General features: G+C 50.5%; 1 protein-coding gene across 1 annotated transcript in view; it reads right to left on the bottom strand.

Annotated features, from left to right (window-relative positions):
• The window catches only part of ARHGAP35 (Rho GTPase activating protein 35), a 98,235-nt gene that overhangs the window by 59,329 nt on the left and 17,171 nt on the right, over positions 1-21,735 (bottom strand). The window contains exon 2 of the mRNA XM_059718696.1: positions 471-4,374. Coding sequence (XP_059574679.1) covers positions 471-4,166 — 3,696 coding nt within the window. The 5' untranslated portion in view covers positions 4,167-4,374. The remainder of the gene's footprint in view (positions 1-470; positions 4,375-21,735) is intronic.

The raw sequence follows: 21,735 nt of genomic DNA, 5'->3' as shown, positions 1-21,735 counted from the left end.
GTTCTACTAAGAGACTGGACAATGGATTTGTACAGGATGGTTTGGATAGGGATGATCCTGCCTTGGGTGGGGGGTTGGCCTAGATGACCTACGGAGGGCCCTTCCAGCCCTGCTGCTCTGTGATGTCTAGGAAATGAATGTTTGTTAGCAGTGAGCTATCTGCTCTTGCTTCCCTTCTTACCCCCCTGACTGGAGTACAAGTCAACGATTCCTAAATTAGAAACGCATGTAGGAAAGAGCAACTTTATAAGCATAGAAATACAAATGACGGAGAAAGCTTGTTCTAGGTCATACTCCGCTGCTCTTATCTGGAAACCGCAGAACCTAAGAGAAATGCAAGTCAAGGCACAAAGTTTACAACCTGCTTTGTGCTTCAAAAGTGTTGCTCTTTTCTATGCTGAGAAAAAAAGACAACGGTTTTAACACGCGCCCTGCACGTCCTACAAGCACAGGCCACAGATGAGGCTTACCTTGGCTGGCCTTCTTAAACTGCGCAGAATGTTCCTCCTCCTCGGGTCTTCGCCGTCAGCAGTCTCATACGGAATAACAGCATTATCCCCCTTATATCCTTGGGACGTCTGGTCTTCCTCTTTCTTCCTAATAGGCCCCAGTTCGTCATCACTACCAACACTGAAGCTGGTTCTGTAGCTGGCAAACCTCCCAAGCCGTGTGCACCTCGTCCGATACAACACGGGCTTACTAACGATGGACACTTTTCGCCCACGTTCCAGAGAGCTCGTGTCCATTTCACTGTCTGAACCATTCCCGCTGCCGTTGGACTGGGCTTTGTTAATGTTACGAATGGTGATGATTTTGCCTTGGGTGCTGTCGTGAGGCACGGAGTATATATTCTCCTCCTCGTTCCTTGGCTTGACCACAGCATCCATAGGCTCGGCATAATCAGAAGGATCAAAACCATCCGGGGGCAACCAGGTACTAGAAGAAACAGACTTTCTCTGTCCATCTCGATGCCCTTGTTCCAAATACGACAGATCCCCCTTGGTAATGTCGAAGTGGACAGGGGGCTTTGGTTTCACCGGAGGAGGTACTTTGTTGTTCAGCTTGCTGTCAAAAGTGTTCATAACAGAAATGAAAGACAGACCATCGTTCCCCTCCAGCTCCATGGAAAGTTTAGAATGATCTTTGGACAAGGTGGGCATAGATGTGTCTTCTCTGAACGGGCTGTAGGATGGAGGCTCGATATCTTCTTCCGAATCCTGGAGATTGGAATTGCAGAGGGGCGAGCCAGCCCGGGGCGAGTTGAACACTTCTTCTGTCGTGCTGCACGCTTCAGCAGCATTGTCGTACATGTGAGTGGCTTCGATTATGTTTTTTTTCTCCACCACGTCTTTAAAAAATGAGTGAAAGATCTCAAGCTTGTGCTGAGGCTGGCTGCAAGGTATCGTCGTAAACTTTCCATCTATCTCCTGCGCGATCTCTTCTCCCTCTGTAAACTGCTCTCTACTCAAATCGTTGTCAAGGATGTCCATCGAGCCATCTGTGAGCGCCACGATCTGGATGGGGATAATATCCTGCACTTCGCAAAGAAAGGCACGTAACATAGCCAAGGACGCCTTACGTCTGGCCGAGTAAAATACAATGTACCCATGGACTAAACGGCTTTTCCTAATGCTGAACGAGGAATGGTACGAAAGGATGGAGAGTTCGATGCGCCTTTTGTGCGGTCCTATTGGGAGCTCGAGAAGAACGGAGCTGCTGCTTCCGCATTGAGAGGGCCTGCAGGTCTGGGACTGGAGGACAGGCAGGAGGATGTCGTCCACATTAAAAGGATCTCCACACATCAGACACATAACGATGCGAAGGTCCACGTCTGCCAGATCTTTGATGCTAGATGTGGAACTGACCAGGTTCAAGTTCCGCTTCGAGTCTAGCAACCCTTTCAAAACTTGACTGATTTGCTTTTCATTAATGTTACGCCCGTACCCAATGCCGGCGGAAGCAGGGTCAAGAAAGACGCACTGTAGCTTGCTAGCGATCTGCTGCCCTTGCTGTATTAAGCTATGTAGTGTTTCTCCACTGGTGTCTCCACGCTTGTTGACCAGGATTAGTGTCAGAGGAAGATGAACCAAGTGGTTGTCCCTTCGGCCAAGGGTCGACTCTCGGCTTTTTTCAATGCTTTCCACAACGTAAGAGAGAGATTCCTTTGAATTGTAAAGGCAGAGACAACCATGAGGCTGAAACGTTGGCGTCTGGAAAGAATTAACGGGCAGTCGGACGTTACCTTCGATTGGCCTCAGGGAAAGTTCATACATTTTACCATCTATCACATACTTGTCATCGTTCGTGCAAAGAGCTCGAATCTCATTTGCCAACTCGCGTGCTAGGCCATCTTTGCCGAGTATAACCAGGTTGATCCTATCTATGTTGGAGTCCGACAGAAAGTTCTTCTGATTGCGCTCGGATGGTCTGATAAACCTGGAACTAATCAAGTGTTCAATTTTTGAGTCTATACACACAGGGCAGCTAGGACATGTTTCCTTTGTTGGGTGATATACAAAATGAATGTGCTTCAGAATAAGGGCATCTCTCTCTGCTTGCAGCTTCTGTAGTGCTTTAAATCTTTGCTCTTCACACAACACATCTTGAATGACACCCATTTTCTCCTTGCTGGGCTTGGCATCGAGCTCTAGCTCATAAAACAACTCCGAATACTCTAGAAGTAGTTCCTGTAACTCCTCTTTTGCTTTCTCTATGATTTGTTTTTGGTGTTTGCTGTAGATGTCCATATAGACAGATTCCTCCAGCCACATGTAAAAATCCTCATTCATGATGAAACTCCGAGCCTCTTCCCATGGCTTTCCAGGTGTTATGAAAGGGGAAGTCTCCAGGTTATCCTTGAAAAGCCTTTTCATTTCGGTTTTTTTCCTCTCGTTCCTCAGCTTTTCTAAGTGGGCTTCATAAAGCTGTTCTGCGGGCGGAGTCTCCATCAGGTCGAAAGGAATGCGCTCGTTTTCCATGTTGTCTATATGGCTGGTCGCATCCCAGGGCGTCTCTTCCAGGACAACGAACCACTTCAAGAAGTCTGGCTTTGTCTCCAGTAGTTTCTCGACTTTTATGCAGCTCAGGTGATTGATTTCATCCAGGTCGGGGATGAGGGCGTCGAACGCCTGAGGAAGAGTAGCGAGATACTTCTTCCGTCTGCGTTCGATGTGCTCATGTTTGAGACGATAAATGTGTTGGAGAAACAGCTTCTTGGCTTTCTGGGTTCCTTCCAGATAGACATAGTCCAAATATTCTTGAGAGGACTGCATCTTTCGGCTGACATTCAACCATGTTTCACCGTGATTTTTGACAATGCGGCTAACCAGCCACTCATACTTATCTTTTGCAGTAGCTATCTGCTGGCTCTGTTGTTTCAAGGCTTCAAAGTAGGGGATAATTTTAGTCTTCCCCCGGCTTTTGTCAATTAGCTGCACTAAAGTGCTGAAAGCCAAGTCAACGTTCACATTGGACCTTGCAGAGGTCTCCACAACCTGGAGGTTCTTTTTGCTTAAGGCAAAAGTATGTGCATCTCGAATGTACCGCTCCACGCCTTCGTCACACTTTGTCAGGACCACCACAATGGGCTTTTTTGTTTTTGCAAGTTGATTGTAAAGATTGGAAACAAACTTCAGCTGATCATCAAAATTCCTGTTCATGCCCCTGCTAACGTCAATGCAGAGGAGAAAGCCGTCGACGAGCAGCTTTCCGTCCGGCATTTGTTTCTGTTCAAAGTCCTGTTCCAGCCCAAGCTGATCAGTGCAAAAATACATGAGCTTTTCAGCTGACGCAAGTTTGGTTGCAGCTGCCCTTTTGATATAGGGCTGCAGGGCCGTGCTTCGATGCGGCTGAAAAGTCTGGTCATCGATAAATTCAGTCTGTTCCACAATATGCGTTTTACATTCCACGCAGTCCTCCAGGGAACGAACCACTTCACCCCAGTAAAGGAAGTGATCATTATTAACGACCCTCCCTCCAAAGTCACTGGTGCTGAGAACGGAAGTGTGGTCCAAATGGAAGTCATCTGCGCTAGGCCGGACAAAGCGATTGCAGAGGCAGGACTTCCCGATGCCACACTGCCCCTTCTCCTTCTCCGTCCCAGACAATCCCACCACACTAATGTTGTAGGTGGGAATACGAACATCTTGCTTTCTTGCCATCATCATCGTCCACACATCCTGCCACAGTCAACTGCTGCCGAGAGGTTAGTGTTTTCAGAAACCCGTGCGACTTTCAGAGCTTATTGGAAGAGGGGTGACAGTTATCAATCCAGGCAGATGGCAAGGGCAATCAAGTTTGTTGTTCCCATAATGTATGTACCGGCAGCAGCTCAGCTCGCGCTGATCCTCGTAATTGGACAGGCTGAATTCCCCCCTAGGAAAAAGAAAAAAGAACAACCAGTATTACAGCTCTGGCATTACAGGACAAGTCTAACTGAGGTCAAGAAGGAACTTGTCAATATAATTTAATACTTTGTGCTGGAACACAAACGCTAACGAGATGTAAATTACTCCTCAAAATGGTTTATCAATGTGGCATCTCAGTTTTACGAACCCGACTTTCACTCTCATTTACCGTCTCCCAGGAGCCCCCTCACTGAGCGCTGCTGCTCACAACGAACAATTGGAAGTGCTAAGCCTGGAGGAGGAGGCTGTGACAGGCAACTGGCCCACACTGCAGCTCCAGCCGTGAATCTGTAACAAGTGAGAAGCGGGTCCCTTTCAGTCATTACAAGTTACGTTCCAGGTGGAGCCCAGATCATAAGCTTTCTGCTGCTCCCGCTATGTTCGTAGCGCAGATTCTGGGACCGGCCAGGCAGTTCTCACCTTGCTTCAGAGCACGGATCAGATGGGCACAAAGGCTACAAACAGACATTGCGTTTGTCCTGGCATAAGCCATTTTGTCCCAGGATAGTGCAATCGTTCAGGCACTCACGTCCGTTGCCCTGGGATAAATACTAACAAAGTTCCCAGGATACAAAGTGTTAACAGTTCATCCCAAAACATCCCCAAGTAAGTCTGTGATTTGTGCCTTCCTCTGTAGCAGGGGATGTGGCCCTCGGCCTGGGATGTCTTGGGCATATTATTAATGACCTCTGACAGAAGCAGGATACTGGCTGCCCTTGCTTTACCTGCGTGGCAAGTCAGGACGTTATGTCTTGCGCTGTCAGGGCTGACAGTAGTTTTATTCAGAGGTTAGGTTATGGATCTGCATAGGATAGTTTGGATAGGGACGATCCTGTCTCAGGGAGGAAGTTGGACTAAGTGACCTATGGAGATTGAGAGTGGGTCTATGATTTCTATGAACGGTTATCCCAGGACTGTGCTGTGGAATCAGTGGCAGCCCAAAATAGCCCAAAAGCAGCATAAGAACGGGTATGGGATCTACTGTGCATAGAGGCCCAGCCCCTGCTTTTTTACTCAAAGACTATATTAAACAGCAGACACCGAGCTGACAGCTTCACAGCTGCTGATGCAACCAGGGTCCCTGACCTGTTGCCTGGTTTGTGCTGCCTTCCCGCCAGCCCAGCCCATTCTATCGCGCCACGCTGGAAGGAGGGTCCCCTGCGCTGGCTATGGAGGCACAACTGGGGATTTCACCCACAGTTCAATCTCAAATGACAAAAGACACGCTAGCCAAGTCACTTGGCAGAGGTGAAACCCTCAGCTGCCTCCATTACTAACCACGTGCTAACCACGAGAGACAACCCAGCCATTATTATAGCAGACGTGCAGGCACAAACCACAACTCAACCATGTCACTAACTGGTTACACACTCAGAGAGTCATACGCTGCCTGGGGTGGAGGCCAGGGGAGGAAGCAATGCGCTCGAGTCAGGCTGGGAACAAGTGCTGAGCAGGAAAAACAAGTCAGACTGATAGGAAGCATCAAAGGGGGAAAGCAAGGGGACCAGCCGTGGTGACAGGAGGAAACTCCCCTCCTCTTCCCCCACCCCTCCCAAAAAGTGATGTGCTTTTTGTGTACTCCTGTCTTAGCTCCCAGAGCTGCACAACCTACTCTGCTTTTTGCTTAGGGACTCACTCCAACAGGACCACAGCAGTCAGAGAGAAGAGCTAAACCTCTAACGAGGAACAGCATTTCTGCACACGGCTGAGATTTATGGGTTAAAGGAATGAAAACGATGATGAAATCATCCCAAATGCTGGTCTGCAAATTGGCCATTTAAATAGCAGGGGGGTGCACGTGGTGTGTATGTGCGCACACGCACATGTGCAGCCATTTAAATGGCAGGTGTGTATGTATGTGCATGTGCACGCACATGCTTTTTTAATATAAAAGGGATAGTATTTGGTAAGGTTTTAAAACTTTAGAAAAATCCAAGTTCACTCGTGCATGGACGACACTGCTGCTGTCGCAGGGCTTTGGTGTTTGTTCCCAGTGAAGCTGGACTTTAACTGTACAGCATGTTCTCTGCTTCAATGTCTGATAATGCATTTCTAAATGTTCCTCAGCTGGACCGAAGTACACAGGAAACAAAAAGCTGTAAACCTGAAAGTGGAATTGTGTGTCCAGCCCCCTCCACAACGGGGCTCTGTGGCCCAGGCGCTTGTGAGACCCACTGGGGACCACGAGGATGTGAGTTCAAGCCTGAGGGGTGCGGCTGCAAGCCTCTGAGGTGGGAACTGCAGCCCTTTTCAGTTTCCCAAAGTCTCTGAGCAGGGGGTTGGACTAGATGTGACCTCCCGAGGTCCCTTCCAGCCTGAATTTTCTGTGATTCTACAACAGCTACTCTGAAAGGTTTCAAAATCAGCTGAGTCACCAGAGGAAACGACTGGAAAGCCGAAACAGGCACAGGAGGCAGCGATCGTATGAGGGGCGGTAGGACAGGAAGGATTCACACGGTTGCGACATGGAAGTGCTGATATTTGTTATTACCATGCATCGCCTCTCAAGTGGAAGGGCAACGGCAACATTGACTTTTCATGCGATCTGTTCTCTTCAACTTTTGCCGCTGCTGCAAATGTTTATTCCTCTGAGCAGCTCTACTTAACCTTATGTTGAAAGAACTTGGGAGACCTCCTGGGAAGCTCAGGGGAGAAAGTCACTGGTTTAGAAACAATTCTGCTTACATGTTATTTCCTGGAGGGAAAGCAAGCTTCCTTTCATCTCTTAATAAGCATTTGCATGCAAAGAGGATCTCTCCCAGCTCAGCCACTGCTCCTGCTCGTCTCAATCCGCATGGATCTTCTGACCTTTCCCCAATTACTATCTATCTGAGAACCTCACACAGGGAACAGGTGGGTTTACGCTCCAGGCACGCACAAAGTTCCTGTGCTCTGTCCACACACCGGAGCCCAAAGGTACAATTTTACTCGGATTTACTTTACAAGCCCTGGGTGAACATCCCAGCTTAGAACTGCCTTAAGCATGCACTGAAGAGCTTGGGGGTATAAACCTAGCAGGAATCGGAGAAGAGCCACCCAGGAGTTTTGCACCAGTTTCAAAACACACCCCAAGTTAAGTTGGTACAACTCGGGGTTTTAAATCTGAGCCACTAGCTCACAAGGAAAGGCCAATCTGGCTCACCAAGGTTTTAGCGCAGGCATCTCTGGCCAAATGGTTTCGCCCTCTAGCTTTGAAGGGGTGTGAAAGGGATGAGGTGTTAAAAGTCACCGGAGCTGCAGACCAACACCTCTGCAAAACACCCAGCTCCCAAGACAGCAAGCAGTTTGAGGCTCAGAGCTGTGGGTCCCGCCCAGCCGACACCAAATGCCAGAGCTGCCGTCCTACACAACACCTTTACGACCATGCTTTCCCCTCCGTCTGCACTGCTCTTCTCTGCTTTTATGCTCCACCCATGGATTTCCGGACCCAGGTCGTATTTAAGACTGTACACACCGGGACTGGCCCGTGCTCTGCTTTCTGGCTGTTATAGCACACAGCAAAATACAGGACACATCTGGAGGTTGCAGACCACAGACCATTTTCTTATTTCAATCCTCCCACCATGACTAATACAGAAAGCTTGCAAATACACTTCACCCATTTGCCCTGGGCAAGACAGACATCCGATTTATGCAGGCTGCCTCTGAGAACCACGCTAAAGCAGGGGTGGGTAGAGAGAGAGCTCTGCTCTCTTCCTGGGACTTAGTTTTGATGATGCCCCCATTTGCTTGCTGTGAATGGGCCAAAAGGGAGGAAAGAGAATAGCAACACCTGAAGGCAGCATAGTTCATGCTGGTAGGGCACAATTTGAAGCTGACGGCCCGGCAGGAGGGCTGCGAGGTGCCAAAGGGAGCTGACACTAAGGACAGGCCGGGTCCACACACACTTTCCTTCAGAGAGTGGTTTTCGGAAGAGCAGCAGCAGCCAGCCTGCAATGTCTCCCGAGTTCGATTCGCATGGGGGCAGATGAAAGGGCTGACTTGAAAATCTGCCTCCGAGACGAGGCCTACTCTCAACCCTAGGAAAAAAAAAGGAGGCTTGAGACTAAAATGGTCCAAGTTGCAGGAGTGCAGTGCTGAGCAAGGTCAGGAGGCAGAAGATCTTAATGAAGCCTCGCGTCCCCGGGACAAGAGGGCACGCTCTCCGCACCTGGTCTGACCAGCCCTGGTGCTGCCTTGGGAACAGCTTGCAAGAGGCAGCTTGTAAACCGCTGGGAAACGGTCAGTACTTACCCTGAGAATGCCTTACAATCAGGGAGATGGGGGGCAGGGAAAAAATCAGAGCCAAATACAGCTCACAGGTGATGTGCTCTCCCTCCCTGGCCTGTGCTACAAGCATCCATCTTTTGGAAAAAGCTTGCTCAGGTGTTTCCTTATTGCCAAAACGCAGCCAGAGCAGCTGATGAGAGGGAGAGTCCTGCTCGCCAGGCCAAGCCCTGCCCTCGGGGGAGCTCTCTCCAAGGAAACTGAGAGGCTCCACCTTTCCCTGGCACTGCGCTCAGGCAAAGGGCACGCTGCTGATGCGAGAGCAAAGGCACTGAGCACAGGCAGCTTTTCCCTCTGTTTGCAGAAGGTTAAAGCGATGTATGAATATTGTTTGGAGCAAAAAGGACGCCTTACGTTAAGGTTTTGCGAGCGTCCATTGCTCTGGGATGCCCGAGATCCAGTTCGGCTGAGTATCTGCTCCTGAAAGCCATGGTCCTCAGCCTCTGCCAGCCCATGGGCACCGCCAGCAAGCTCAGAGCATCAGCGGACCTTGCTCTCCATCTACCTGAAGAAATGCCTCTTTCAGGCAAGCAAAATCCCCCCTGGCTGAGATGCTGCACGTCGCCTACGCGCCGCAGCTGGGGACCACTGCTGCAAGCTGTCGAGGTCAGCCCACTTCTCATGCTTCATCGTGACGGGAAAAAGGGGATGTAAAGCGTTACACGCCCATGATTTAGCCAAGTCAATTAAAAGGGGGTGCTGAGAAACATGAAGCACCTAGGCCAAATATTTAATATTATATTAAATTAATATTTCGGGCTTGCATCTGTTATGTTTTCTAACAAACTGACCGGGCTGCAACTCTGCTCTCTGCCTGCCTGGAGAGCCCGAACTCTGGAATTTCCTGACTTTTTTTTTAACTGGTGCGCTTCGTATGACATTCCTGCGTCTGCCCTGAGCTCCAAGACAAAGTGAGATCTCTGCCTGCCTCTGCTCATAAGCAAACATATCAAAGGATCCAGGGGAAAGAGTCATGGCAGCTTGCCGGGAACAGATCTGGGGTGTCAACAACTGCCTGAGTTTCCTGGTTCAGATTAGTTGCGTTCACCTTCAGCTACCAAAAAAGTCACTTTTTCAAATGAAAAGATGCCGTCTGTCCCTCCCCTTCCTCTCCTGGGAGAGGCTGGTCTGATCTCAGACTGCACGGTTACCCTGGCCGCGTCTACACAAGATGAGTCATTTAATACTTGCACGCACAAGTACTAAATGACTGTGCGGTAACTGGAGCTACTGCGCACTGTCACCAAACGCCTTTTTGGTGACGCCGACTGTGCCACAGCGTCGTATCACACTTTGTGCTGTGCGACACTCCAGTCAGTTGTAACAAGCTACGGCGCAGTCATAACGAGCTACCGCACGCTCAGCATCTCCTGTAGCTCCTCAGGCCAGCACCTGGCCTGCGTGGCATGTGCATATGCCAAAGTGCAGGTTGTCCTACAGGAGGAAGTGAACGAGGCGGCGGGTCGGAAAGGCGCAGCAAATGCCTCCGAGCAGCAGAACCAACAAGCGCGACGGGATTAGGAGCCCTTTGTTCTCACCAGAGGTCCGAGTCTGATGGGCCTGTAGCGACGCTTTCCAGCGCAGGTCGGCAGCATGTCGTTCTACTGCTCCGGTCAAGAGTGGGCGGATGTTTGCTGGGACTGAGAGACAATTGCAATGAAAACACCCAGTACCTGCAAGAACACAACAGCTGCCATGTACGGGTCAGACCACGGGCCCGTCTTGCCCAGACACTGCCCCACGATTCTTCTAAGGCAACAAAATAGACCTGTGCCGCACAGTGCCAGAGAGCGGAGCCTGAAATCAATCTTTCCAAAGATACAAATGACCCATTTTGGAGATTTTCACGGCATGGACTGGGTCTGACCAGGGTTTTTTCCACCGTCCCTCTCTCCCTTGCAGCCTGTAGCACTTAAGGTCTAGGAAACCCTGATGCTGAGGCTGTGCTCCTCGCTCCCATGCTCAAGACCTACCAATGCCACTTTCCTCCAAGAACGTGCCCAGTCCCTTTTTGAACCAGGCCAAACCCTTCAAATTAGTCTTTCAACATCTTAGTTGTTATAAAGTCGGCAGCAGAAAGATATTCCTCCAGTTTCCTTGACCATCAGAGGCCCCTTTCCTGTTCTCTGAGAAGACAAAATGCTTCCCAGGACTCTGGGAATTGCTTCATAACCCGAGTGCTACCGCAAAGTTCCCATCTGGTTTACCGCAGTGAACAGCTCTATACTCCTGCACCCTAAACCAAGTTAGACAGCACAGAGTGTTTAGGCAGAGGCACTAAAAAGTGTTTCCCCTCTTTAGAACGCAGTGCAAATTAACTTAATTAAAAGAAACAAAAACCCTTCAAGGAACAGTTGGATCAGGCACGAAAACGCACTTGCCAGCTTCCAGCATGACGATGCAAATAATCATACACTGCAGAACACCGCTCCTTGCAGAGGAAACTCCGTACGACCCAGGAGCGCAGCCACGGCACAAAGGGGCGTCGCAATCATCTGCCGGCTCTACTGTACGTGCACTGGTGTGAAAGGATTTCCTCGCCATGCCATAAATTTTCTCACTACACCACAGTGGCTCGGGTAGAAAATCTCCAAAATGGGTCATTTGTATCTTTGGAAAGATTGATTTAAGCTTTTAACCATCTGGATTTGAAATGCTTAATCTCATACAACAGATGGGCTATTCTTAGCAGAGGGTGTTACAGGCGGCCTACAAAACCACACACACCAGAAAGCCCCCGCTCCCCCCGCGGTACCCTCCAACAACCCCCCCCTCGTAGCCACCCCATAAAGAACGCCGGCAGTACAACCACGTCTGAGCTGTACTTGGGGATCGAGCTCAGAAATGATCTGGCCGAGCCCCATGCTTTCAATCTAAAACGAGTGAAGAGAGGAGTGTACTAAGTCTTCATCAACAGCAAAAACAAAAGGGCAACTCCGCATTTATCCCAAACCAACGCGGTTCTTAGTATCGCAAACCCGGCTCCGTTAGCTCCTCCGCGCATCTGGACTGCTCCCTGCTAGAAACGTGTTGGAGGCAGGAGACAGAAGAGGATTCCTCTGTTTGCTGCTCCCACGTCACCGCTCACAAAGGAAAGTTGTTTCTTAAGTATTCAGATGCGGATCAGAAAAGCTGTTCCCAAAGCAAGCAGCTTGGAGAGTGAAAGCAAATTCCAGCGGAGGCCGCACCTTAAGTACTTCCTTAAATTTAGTCCTGCGGCTTTTATCCTCCAACTGTTTATTTGTGAGAACGCTTCATGTGCTGGCAGCAGTTCTAGGGCAGCCCAACGGGTACACAGACTGCAAACGGGGTTTCAGGATCAAAAGCCAGACAAACGGTAGGCCGACAAAACCAGAAGTCACGACAGGCACTCGATGACCATGAAGGACAAAACAAATTGCTAAGTTTTGCTAGAGTTTCTACCCCCGCAAAGCAAAAAAATAAACTAAACCTGTGTCATAGCCTGTGAAAAAGTAGATTTCAGGAAACAGAAGATGAAAAGGAGAGATTTTAGCAGTCGAACCACATAGGCTTTTTAAAAGCTCCAGAATGGCTGTGACGTTACTCCTTCCAGCCAAATGCACCATATGTTTTGCCAACTTCTATATTCTCGGCTCGCATCACCACAAGTGGAAGGGAGAGTCGGTACAAAAGCTGATTAAGATCTCAGATCGTGAGGATACATGTCCGCAATGACAAATACCTAATGCGCAACGATGAGGAAACCTGCATCTGGCAGCTCGCGTTTCTTCAGTGAGGAAAGCCGAGAGCATCACAAACGCCTGCGATGGAGCAGGAGGCACGTGCTCAGCTGTGCGAGGCCAGTGCTTACGGGGCTGCCAGGACCTGGGACCCAAGGGCGCCTACACACATTAATCAAGTCTGCTGGAGCATGGCAATTACCGCGTCTCGTGTATCAGCATCCCCAAGCGTAAAAATGGCGCTGGGGGCACTTTAAGCAAGGCTCGTCTGACAAGCTCTAAATAAAGCGCCCCCACCACCATTGTTCAGCGTGGGGACACTCATACACGGGATGCTCCGGGCGCTTCAATTAGAGCGGTTCTCAGAGCACCCCCCCTCTCCCACCCCATTCCCAGAGCGCATATATAGACGCCCCAAGACCGGGAAGAGGAGGAAATGCTCTTCCAGCCTTATTTTTAACCCTTCCAAATGCACGTGGACATCTGCGTTGTAGACCCGTGCAGGGTTTCAAAGTACGCGCAGCCCCAGCCCCTCGCTCCGGGGAGGACGCGCAGGCAAGCTTACACAGCAGCCGGGTAGACGGCACAGCAGAGGCAGAGCAAGTGCTGGCTTCCACCTAACCTGCAGACAGAAAAGTGACAGGAGGGTGACTTCCATTTTCTGCCAAAAGGCAAACTGCAGGAGCGATGATCACTCCTCCCTCGTTAGGTCGTTTAGGACAGGAAGCCAACTCTGGGTGGCATTTTGGCCACGAGATGCTGCAAATAAGGAAAAGCAACAAGGGCCTCAAAGAGCTTAAAGACGTGGGAAAGGGACAAGTTTCTAATCCTGCTGCCTCAAGTGAATGGTACAGCATGATGTTAAGGACCCGCACGCCATCAGCCAGCAGATGAGGAGGAAGGCTTGAATGGCATTCAACCTTCAGCTTCTCAGCACAGCCAGCGGCCACCTGATCAAACGCACACCACACTGGTGAGAGTTTTCTCCTGGAACAGCCACTATCAATGAACCGGCCCCACAAAGGCTATAAAATGGAGCTCGAAAGCCGCGGGGAGTTCGGCTACGCTTACAAGGTCACCGGGTGACAAAGCAACGACTGCCCTTCCAGCCACCAGCTCTACCCAGGCCGGGCACTCACCTAACACTTGAGCGCTGACTAACTTTGCTCATATAAAAAACCCCCCCAAGAGGACCTCAAGGTCACGATTCAAACCCAACAAAAGGCAGGAAATTCTGAGACCACGCCGATGCTCTTGGCCATGGGCCATTCGGGTCAGTCTCTTTTTAACCCTTGCACAGTTATAACAACACGCCTTCTCCCAGGCCTCAACAGTCATTACCAACGCATAGCCCCAGTCTTCATGTACAGGTACACTGTGTTGGAAAGGTTTTAAAGACTGGTGACATTCCCGATGCTCGCCTGAGGGCGAGGGTGCATGTTCTGCTACTAGGCGCCGGGGTTTTGGAGGAGTTTGTTCTGAAGGGAGTCTGTTAGGAACAAAAAGGACCTCCGTTCGAGATGGAAACCCTAACCTGGGACTTCTGCAGTGGAAGCAGCCTATAGTGTGAGGCCTCACAGCTACTGTGATGCCGTCATGGTCATGTCAGAAGTGCCGTACAAGCCTGGAGAAGAGCAGACCAGGGGGAGGGATCTGATAGCGGCCCTCAGGTCCCTGCAGGGGGGCTGCAAAGAGGATGGAGCGGGGCTGGTCTCAGCGGTGGTGGATGACAGGACAAGGAGCAATGGGCTCACGCTGCAGCAAGGGAAGTTGACGTTGGATATTAGGAAAAACTCTCTCACGAGGACGGTAGTAAAGCCCTGGAACAAGCTCCCCAGAGACTGCACCACGTCTCCAGCCTTGGAGGTATTTAAGACCCAGGTTAGACAAAGCCCTGGCTGAGATGATGTAGTTGGGGTCGGATTAGATGTGACCTCCTGAGGTCCCTTCCAGCCCTCATTTTCTAAAGTCCTATGATTGTAAGAGGTAGCAAAGTAAGAGTCCGCATCCCAGAACTGACACAAGGATCCTTTCCTAAAGGCATGGATTTGGGAGGCACCAGATAATCGTGGAAGGTCTCATCCAGGTAGGATTTCTCCTTCTCTCTAAAAACGTCTCCCCATTATAACCACCAAGGACAACAGCAGTGGGAAAAGCAGAGCAAAGCATCAATGGTTCCTGCCACCGCGCTGCCTAGACCTGCTCTGCGCAGTGGTAGACAACAGGCAGGAGCAGCAGCAGACTGTCTCCGCTGACGCTAAAACCAGCGCAGCTACTCTCTGCGACCCCTTACGGGAATACAAAGTCTGACGCAGACCCGGTGTGAGGAGCCGCTGCTTCTCTCAGCTAGCAGGTACGTCTTGCTTGCTGATTAGCAACTCAAGGGCACGTGACAGTTCGTTACAGCCCCAGGAATTTATGGGACACATCGGTCCATCTTGCACACACGCCCACACCAAAAAATTCCAGAGGAGCTTTCGTTTTGAGGGGAAAACACCCGCTGGAGACAGCCCGGCGAGTTAAAACGGAGTTACGACTCTGAATTAGAACCTAGACGCATCCCAGCAGGGGAAAGAGAAGAGGCAGGGATACATCGAAAGAGAAAGCAGCATCTGAGAAGCCTTAACTGGCCACAGGGCCGTTCGAGTCTGCAGCCTTCCTTGCAGCCACAATTAAAATGGGTTTTTGCTGTTGGAAGAAAACCCTGACGTGATCGAAAGCACAGGAGGGCTGGTGGCGTTGGCATAGGGGCAGAGCCAAACTAAGCAAAAGCTAAGTATCCCACTACTCCCTTGGGGGAGCAGCAGGGAGACGGTCCCAAAAGCAAATGGGCTGTGAGCATGAAAACGGCTCAGCCATGGTCCGGCAAGAGCTGGTTTCCTTCCGGCGGCTGGAAGCAGCAGCGAGGCCAGGATTGCTGCCTAGTGCCTGCCCTTCCTGCTGCGTACCTGGCAGTTGGGGGTGCAATCACTCACGCCTGGTGCTCAGTGCTTTGGCTGACATCCCTCCGCACTCGGTCCTCCTTCCCGACGTAGCCTGCCCGGGTCTCAGTAGCCTCTCCACCCTCCCAGGGCTGCAGCTGCCACCGTGTTCGCTGGGATCAGGGCTTTTCTTAGCCAATATCCCACATCTGCAAGCATGAATCCACCTCCCCATCTCCCCCGGCACTCACAGGCCTGCGCTCCCTCCAGGGGATTTCTGCACAAGACAAAGAGAGGAGCGTTTTCACCGGCTCCAACCAGCAGCTGGGACCCTGCCTCGCTGCTCACGTAATCAATAAAGCGCCCCTCTGCCGGCAGCCGCTGCTGTCAGGGAAGCGGGGGCAGCTGGTGTCGCCAGCGCGGGAACGACACTGGAGCCCTTGCCGTCTCCCAGAGGCCTTCGGGAACGGGAGAGTGGCGACAGGGTGATGGGCCCGGGGAATCCCGGGGGGTTCAGACAGAACAGCCCTTGGAGAAGGGGGGCAGCTGCGGGATGCGTCTGAGGGGACTGACTGCAGCCATTAGTGCTGCTCCACGCATGCCAAGCCAGGGTGCTCTTTTGGGATCGTGCAGCATTAGATCCAAGGCTTGCCCACACGCTCGCTTCCAGGAAGAGGCAACCCACTGCTCTGCCCTCCTCCCAGTCCTGCACTACCCCTGCCTGACACCAACCAGTAAAGGGGCCGGTGAGTCTCAACCTCTTAACTCGAGACCCCCCCTCGATAGAGCCAAACCGCCCCTCGGAAACGGTCAGCTCTCATTTTTCACTTGATTTTTGACTACAGAAAGAAAACAGAGCAATCCTGCTGTTGCAAAACACTTCGACCAGCTACCAGGTCAGATGCTTGTACCACTCTGGATTCATCCCTGTGCTATCACGAATAACGCGTGCACTCCCACTGCGTGCCACCCCACGGCACCCCAAAAGGATCTCACAGCACCCCAGTTGAGAACCACGGGTCTAGGCAGTCACAGGAGATGATGTGCTCTGCAAGCTGCCCCCAGGTAAAACTGGAGCTAAGGACTAACTACAACTCCTACCACCCCAACAGAGCCTGCACCAGACTGTACGGATCCCCCACCAAGGTACTTCCATCTCACAGATGTAGCAGCATCTCCAAGGCCTTACCTGGACACGAACCGGACCACTGACCAGACAACTCTCCCCAACATTATTACAGGACTTGGAGGGAGAAAGAGAGACAAGTGCAATTTCATTTTGATATCCAAAGAATGACAAGAGCCCTGAGAAGTCTGAGCCAGGCAGACTACATTCCTTAAAGGTAGAACATTAAGCAGCAATTATGATATATGCTATGTGATATGATCCTATCGGTCTTTTATCAATTGGCCACAGGCCAAATTAATTATGTGTTTCTTCCTCTATGGCCAAACTGCCTTCACAGAGCAGAGGTACCGAGCCAGGCAACGGGAGGCTCACCTACATGGCATTCATTTGAAAGAGTAACAAGGGGCTTGGACTTATTCCCGAAAGCCCCATTTCCTCTCATAAGACCCTTATGTTGTATCTAAATGTGCAAAGCCAAGACCCTGCCACACTGCCCATTCAGCCCGTGTGTGCAAGGTGAAGAACACAAAACTAGTCGCACAAAACCAGACTTCTTAATATGCTGCTGTAGTCTTAAGCCACTTTTACTTCAGGCCTTGTTCAGATATTCCGGGAATAACAAGTAGCCGATATTTATGAAGATTCCCTTCCACTTCTGGGGAGCCACAGAGGGATTTTGCTATGCGAGGTGGGGGACCCAGCACCGGTACAGAACTACGGAATACGCGCTCCGTTTTTTCTGGAAATTACTGGGCTCATACAAATTAAAGATGGAGATTTATTTTGGTTAACCCTATTATTCCACCCCATGCAAAGCAATTTCCCTACAACACTTTTAAGGCTTAAGCTTAAAGTGACCCAAGCAGCAGGCTGCCACCAGCACCAGACAGCCAACGCGACCAGACTCCTCATCCTACCGAACGTCGGAGCTTTCCTTCGAGCAGTGCGGTGAACCCAACAGCAATGGAGACTTTGAGAATTACAACAGCATAAATCACCTTGTCTCAGCTTATGAGCTAGTTAAATCATCTGGATCAAGTGCTTTGAGATCACTGAAACATCAGCTCATTTTCATTCTTAATATACCAGGGAATGTTTTGTTTAAAAAAAGGGGGGGGGGGGTGTTAAACCCACGTACATCCTTCTAGCAGCCCCAATAAAAGAGGTAATACCTGAAGTTGGGAAGTCGTCTCTTCACATTCCAGAGCTGCGGGAAGCGAGGAGGGGAGGAGAGAGAGAATTCACGCGTACGTGTGCATGTGAACTTGAGACAGATACGTAATTCCTGCCCATAATTAAATCTATGACATGCTTGTCTTTCTACCACACCAAGCCCTTTTGATGACAATCATCCAACAAGGTACAAATGTCTAGTGCTTCACTGGGCTCCGGCCTCCAATCACGCCAAGTCTAGTACTCCAGTGGAACAATAGGTTACGGACATTTGTTTCCAATTAAAAACCAACAATTTCATCTGAAGTGCCTTAACGAGCCTGCTGCAAACCTACATGCATCATCAAACAAGAATATCACAAATTCGCCAGCACAGAGCGTTCTTCAGAAATGACCTTGTTACTGAAGGGTCTGCATCTACCTGGCTGCCAATTAGCATGTCAGGTGGCACAAGGTGAAGGTATTTTTTTTTTCCCTTTGGATTCCAAATCAAAGTCAGCCAGGCCTTTGAAACTGGTGGGATTGCATCAAAAGGACCCTGCTAGCATTTGCATAACCAAAATGAAGGGCTTCATTTGGCCACCCTTCTCCACGACAGGTACCGTTAACAGTGAGTCAGTCTCATCCGATGCCGCGCAGCCACACGCCACGAGAGGCTGAAGTGGGTCCCAAAGCTTCAGAAGTCCCGGTGACAGCTAATAATTGGAGGTCTTCTGCTGCCAGCCAGCTATCTCAGGCGTTTCGAAGGGTCGTATCGCTGTGCTGTGCAAATCCAGCAGCTCAGATGGTGGAAGGCTTGGCTAGAAGCCAAGTGGCCTGGACTCTCTCCCCAGCTGGGCCATGACATTGCTCTGCAGGGTGTGGGCACAGGCTCTGGTTAACAGCCTGGCAGCCCCACCTCTGACAGCATGTGCACTATATATCCCTCGAGGAGACAGGTAAGTCTACTGCTGCTAATGATTACTTGAGACCTCTGCAATTACAGTGACGCAGATAATGACCAGGTTTTACCCACTGAACGGACAGCTATAAATCGAACGGGTGAACTACAGAGTTCGGTGAGCAGGTGTGACAACTGAGCGAGCGCCACGTTTCCTACCCCACAAGAAGGATCCTTTGCAACAGATAGCTAGGACGGAAAGAAAACGATTGAGAGGCAGCCACGGACTGGAGGTAGGATCCAATGCAGCTAACAAGACTGCCAGCCACGAGATTCATGTCGACGGCAGCTTGTGTCACAAGAAGGGCAAACAGGAGTCAGACTTGACAGGAAGCAAGAACAAATGTGTTAGTCCCACTCCCTTAGGCCACATCCCCTCCCCAGCAAGCAGCTCGCTGCTATTTTTCATATTGAGAGCTGCACAGCATGAAAGACCTTTGGACAAGTCTTGCTGAACGGTGACTAGGTATTTGTAACCCCCAATACTCCTCAAGCTTGTATTTAGCGATCAGGGCAAGGCCTCCTTGGAGCATCAGCTCCCTTGCAATGGCAGCAGGACTGGAACAGGCCACCAGATGCTCAAAAAAAACTCCAAGCAGGTTAGATTGTGCTAAATAACAAAGAAATATAAGAGAGAAATCAGGGGTTGCACACATGCCTCAGGTTGCCCGCCGGTAGCATGGGCAGCCTCTGTGTGTGGTACACAGAGCATCGGGGAGGGAACAGGGAGAAGAGCAGTGGCTAGGACAGGGAGCAGAGCAGCAGATCAGGCAGGGGAGGGGATCAAGACAGGCACTCGGGCAGAGTGCGGGGTGAATTTGTGACACTCCTGCCAAAAAGGTTGGCCCCCACTGCTGTACATCAACAGATCCCCCCCACACACATTTACATTCCTTTATGGTCGCCTCTTCCCAAAAACCTGGAGGAACCGAACAGGCCCAGATGTCCCTAGAGAACTGCCAAAAGTGGGTCACTGTTTCCAGCGCACCCGACTGGGTCTCGTTTTCAAAAGCAACTGCAGCCCTGGGGAGCTTGAGCCCAACTGAAAGCTGATACCGAGTTTAGGCTCCTTTATCACGGCTGCAAGAAGAATTAAGATGCTTTTGAAAGCTTCACCAGGGGACTGCTTAGGACGCTAATAAGAGGAAGCATGACAGAAGTATTTAAAAAAAACCATAAATGGCAGGAAGCTTTACCAAACAACTCCCTATTTCTCACCCTAAAACAAGGCCGAGGGGGTAGTTTGAATGCAACATTTAAAACCAACAGTAGGATTTAAAGAACCCTCTGTAATCCCAAAGCATAAAACAGGGGTCAAGAGCTGGGGCTGGACTCTGAGAGATTAGACACTTCTCCTGTGCAAACAACAGCCCCGTGAGCACAAAGCCACTGCTGCCACCACTCTTCTGAGAGCCCCTTCCAAGCAGGCTCAGTACCACAGTCATCTTTCTTCCACTGCAGGCAGCACAAACAGCTCGATTCATTTATACGATTATGTGCTGCTTCTGCTCATACGAGGGTCTTGTGCACGCTCCTATGAAAAAGCAAAGGGAAAGCTAAATCCAAGACATGAGCCTTGTATCCGCATGATTGGCAGATCGGCGGATGACGCCAAGTTGGGTGGACCTGCAGACACCCTGGAAGGTGCAGCTCGGCTCCCGAATGACCCGGCTAGACTGGAGAAGTGGTCCGCATGAACCAGATGAGATTCAACACGGACAAGTGCAAAGTCCTGCACGTGGGACGGAATAAAGGCACGCACAAGCAGACCAGACCGCAGTGCAGAGAAGGACCCGGGGATGACAGTGGTCCACGTAAGATGAATAGGAGGCGACAGTTTGCTCTTGTTGTAAAAAAAGACGCAGCTCGCAGCATCCTGGGTTGTAGCAACGGGAGCAGCACTTGCAAATCAAGGGAAGGGATTTGTCCACTCTATTCAGCACTGGTGAGGCCTCACCTGGAGTCCTGGGTCCACTGTTGGGCCCCTCACTTCAAGAAGGATGTGGGCAGTTTGGAAAGATCCAACGCAGAGCAACAAAACACATCAGGGGCCTGGGAGGTGAGACGTATAAAGAAAGGCCAGAAGAGCCAGGGTTCATTACCCTGGAGAAGAAAAAACAGTGGGGGGATTTGATAACAGTCTTCAAATACTGCAAGGTGATAGTAGAGAAGATGAGGACAGGCTTTTCTCTAGGGCCGTACTGGGCAGGACTAGGAGCAATGGCCTCAAGCTTCAGCAGGGGAAACCGAGGCTGGAGAGGAAGAGATACTTCCTGCCATGAGTGTGGTCAAGCATTGGAATGGGCTGCCCAGAAAGTCTGTGGCATCTCCATCCTTGGAAGTTTTCAAGAGCAGGCTGGACAGACACTTTGCTGGTTTGATTTAATCAGGGAAGATCCTGCCTTGAGCAGACGGCTGAACTAACTGATCTTGCGAGGTCCCTCCCAACCCTACTTTCCTCTGGCCTGATTTATTCCCAAGAGCAGTTAAATCACTCTTGCCACCTGCAAGAGATGCAGCCTCTATAAAAATGGTCTCCCGCATTCGCAAGCGTTCCTATTATGGCCTGGCAGTTTAATTCTCACAATGGGACATCACTTCCTTCTCCAGAAGTCACCTGCCTCCGATCAGCAGGACAGAGACCTGAAAATGCACTTGTGATGGGTGGGACACCAGCCTAGGCGGCGATCACAAGGTCTGCCTCCATCAACTCACACTGCTAAGCAGGACAGCGCAATGCTGCATCTTGCATGAGTTTTTCCTCCCTGTGGTAATCAAGCCTGGAGACCACAAACACATGAGCATTGGGAGCCAGACCTAGGTCTGGCTGGGTGGAGAGCAACCTGCTGGCCAGAGAGGAAAGAAAGCAGGAATTTGTGGTGAAATGACTAGTCAGTCATCTAGTAACACACAAGAATCCAAAACGACCCAAAGATGTGAAGAGGACTGACTGCAACGGCAGACGCCCTTGATAGTGGGGGGATGTTACAAATGAATCAAGCCCGTTAAAAATGAGTCCCTTTCCCTACCAGCATCGACTGTCTGGCCGAGATCAGCTTCAACAAAATGCCAAGATTTTAAGCCCTCTCTTGCTTTTTGACTATGGAAAAACAAAAGACTTATTTTTTTTCTGTGGCAGTAAACTCAGAGAGATCACAACAGGGCAGAATGGTTTTAACAGCACGGATTCCTATTTGAA

The sequence above is a fragment of the Alligator mississippiensis genome, chromosome 15, assembly GCF_030867095.1.
Source record: "Alligator mississippiensis isolate rAllMis1 chromosome 15, rAllMis1, whole genome shotgun sequence".
Taxonomy (NCBI): Eukaryota; Metazoa; Chordata; order Crocodylia; family Alligatoridae; genus Alligator; species Alligator mississippiensis.
This window is presented reverse-complemented; position numbering and strand designations above follow the sequence as displayed.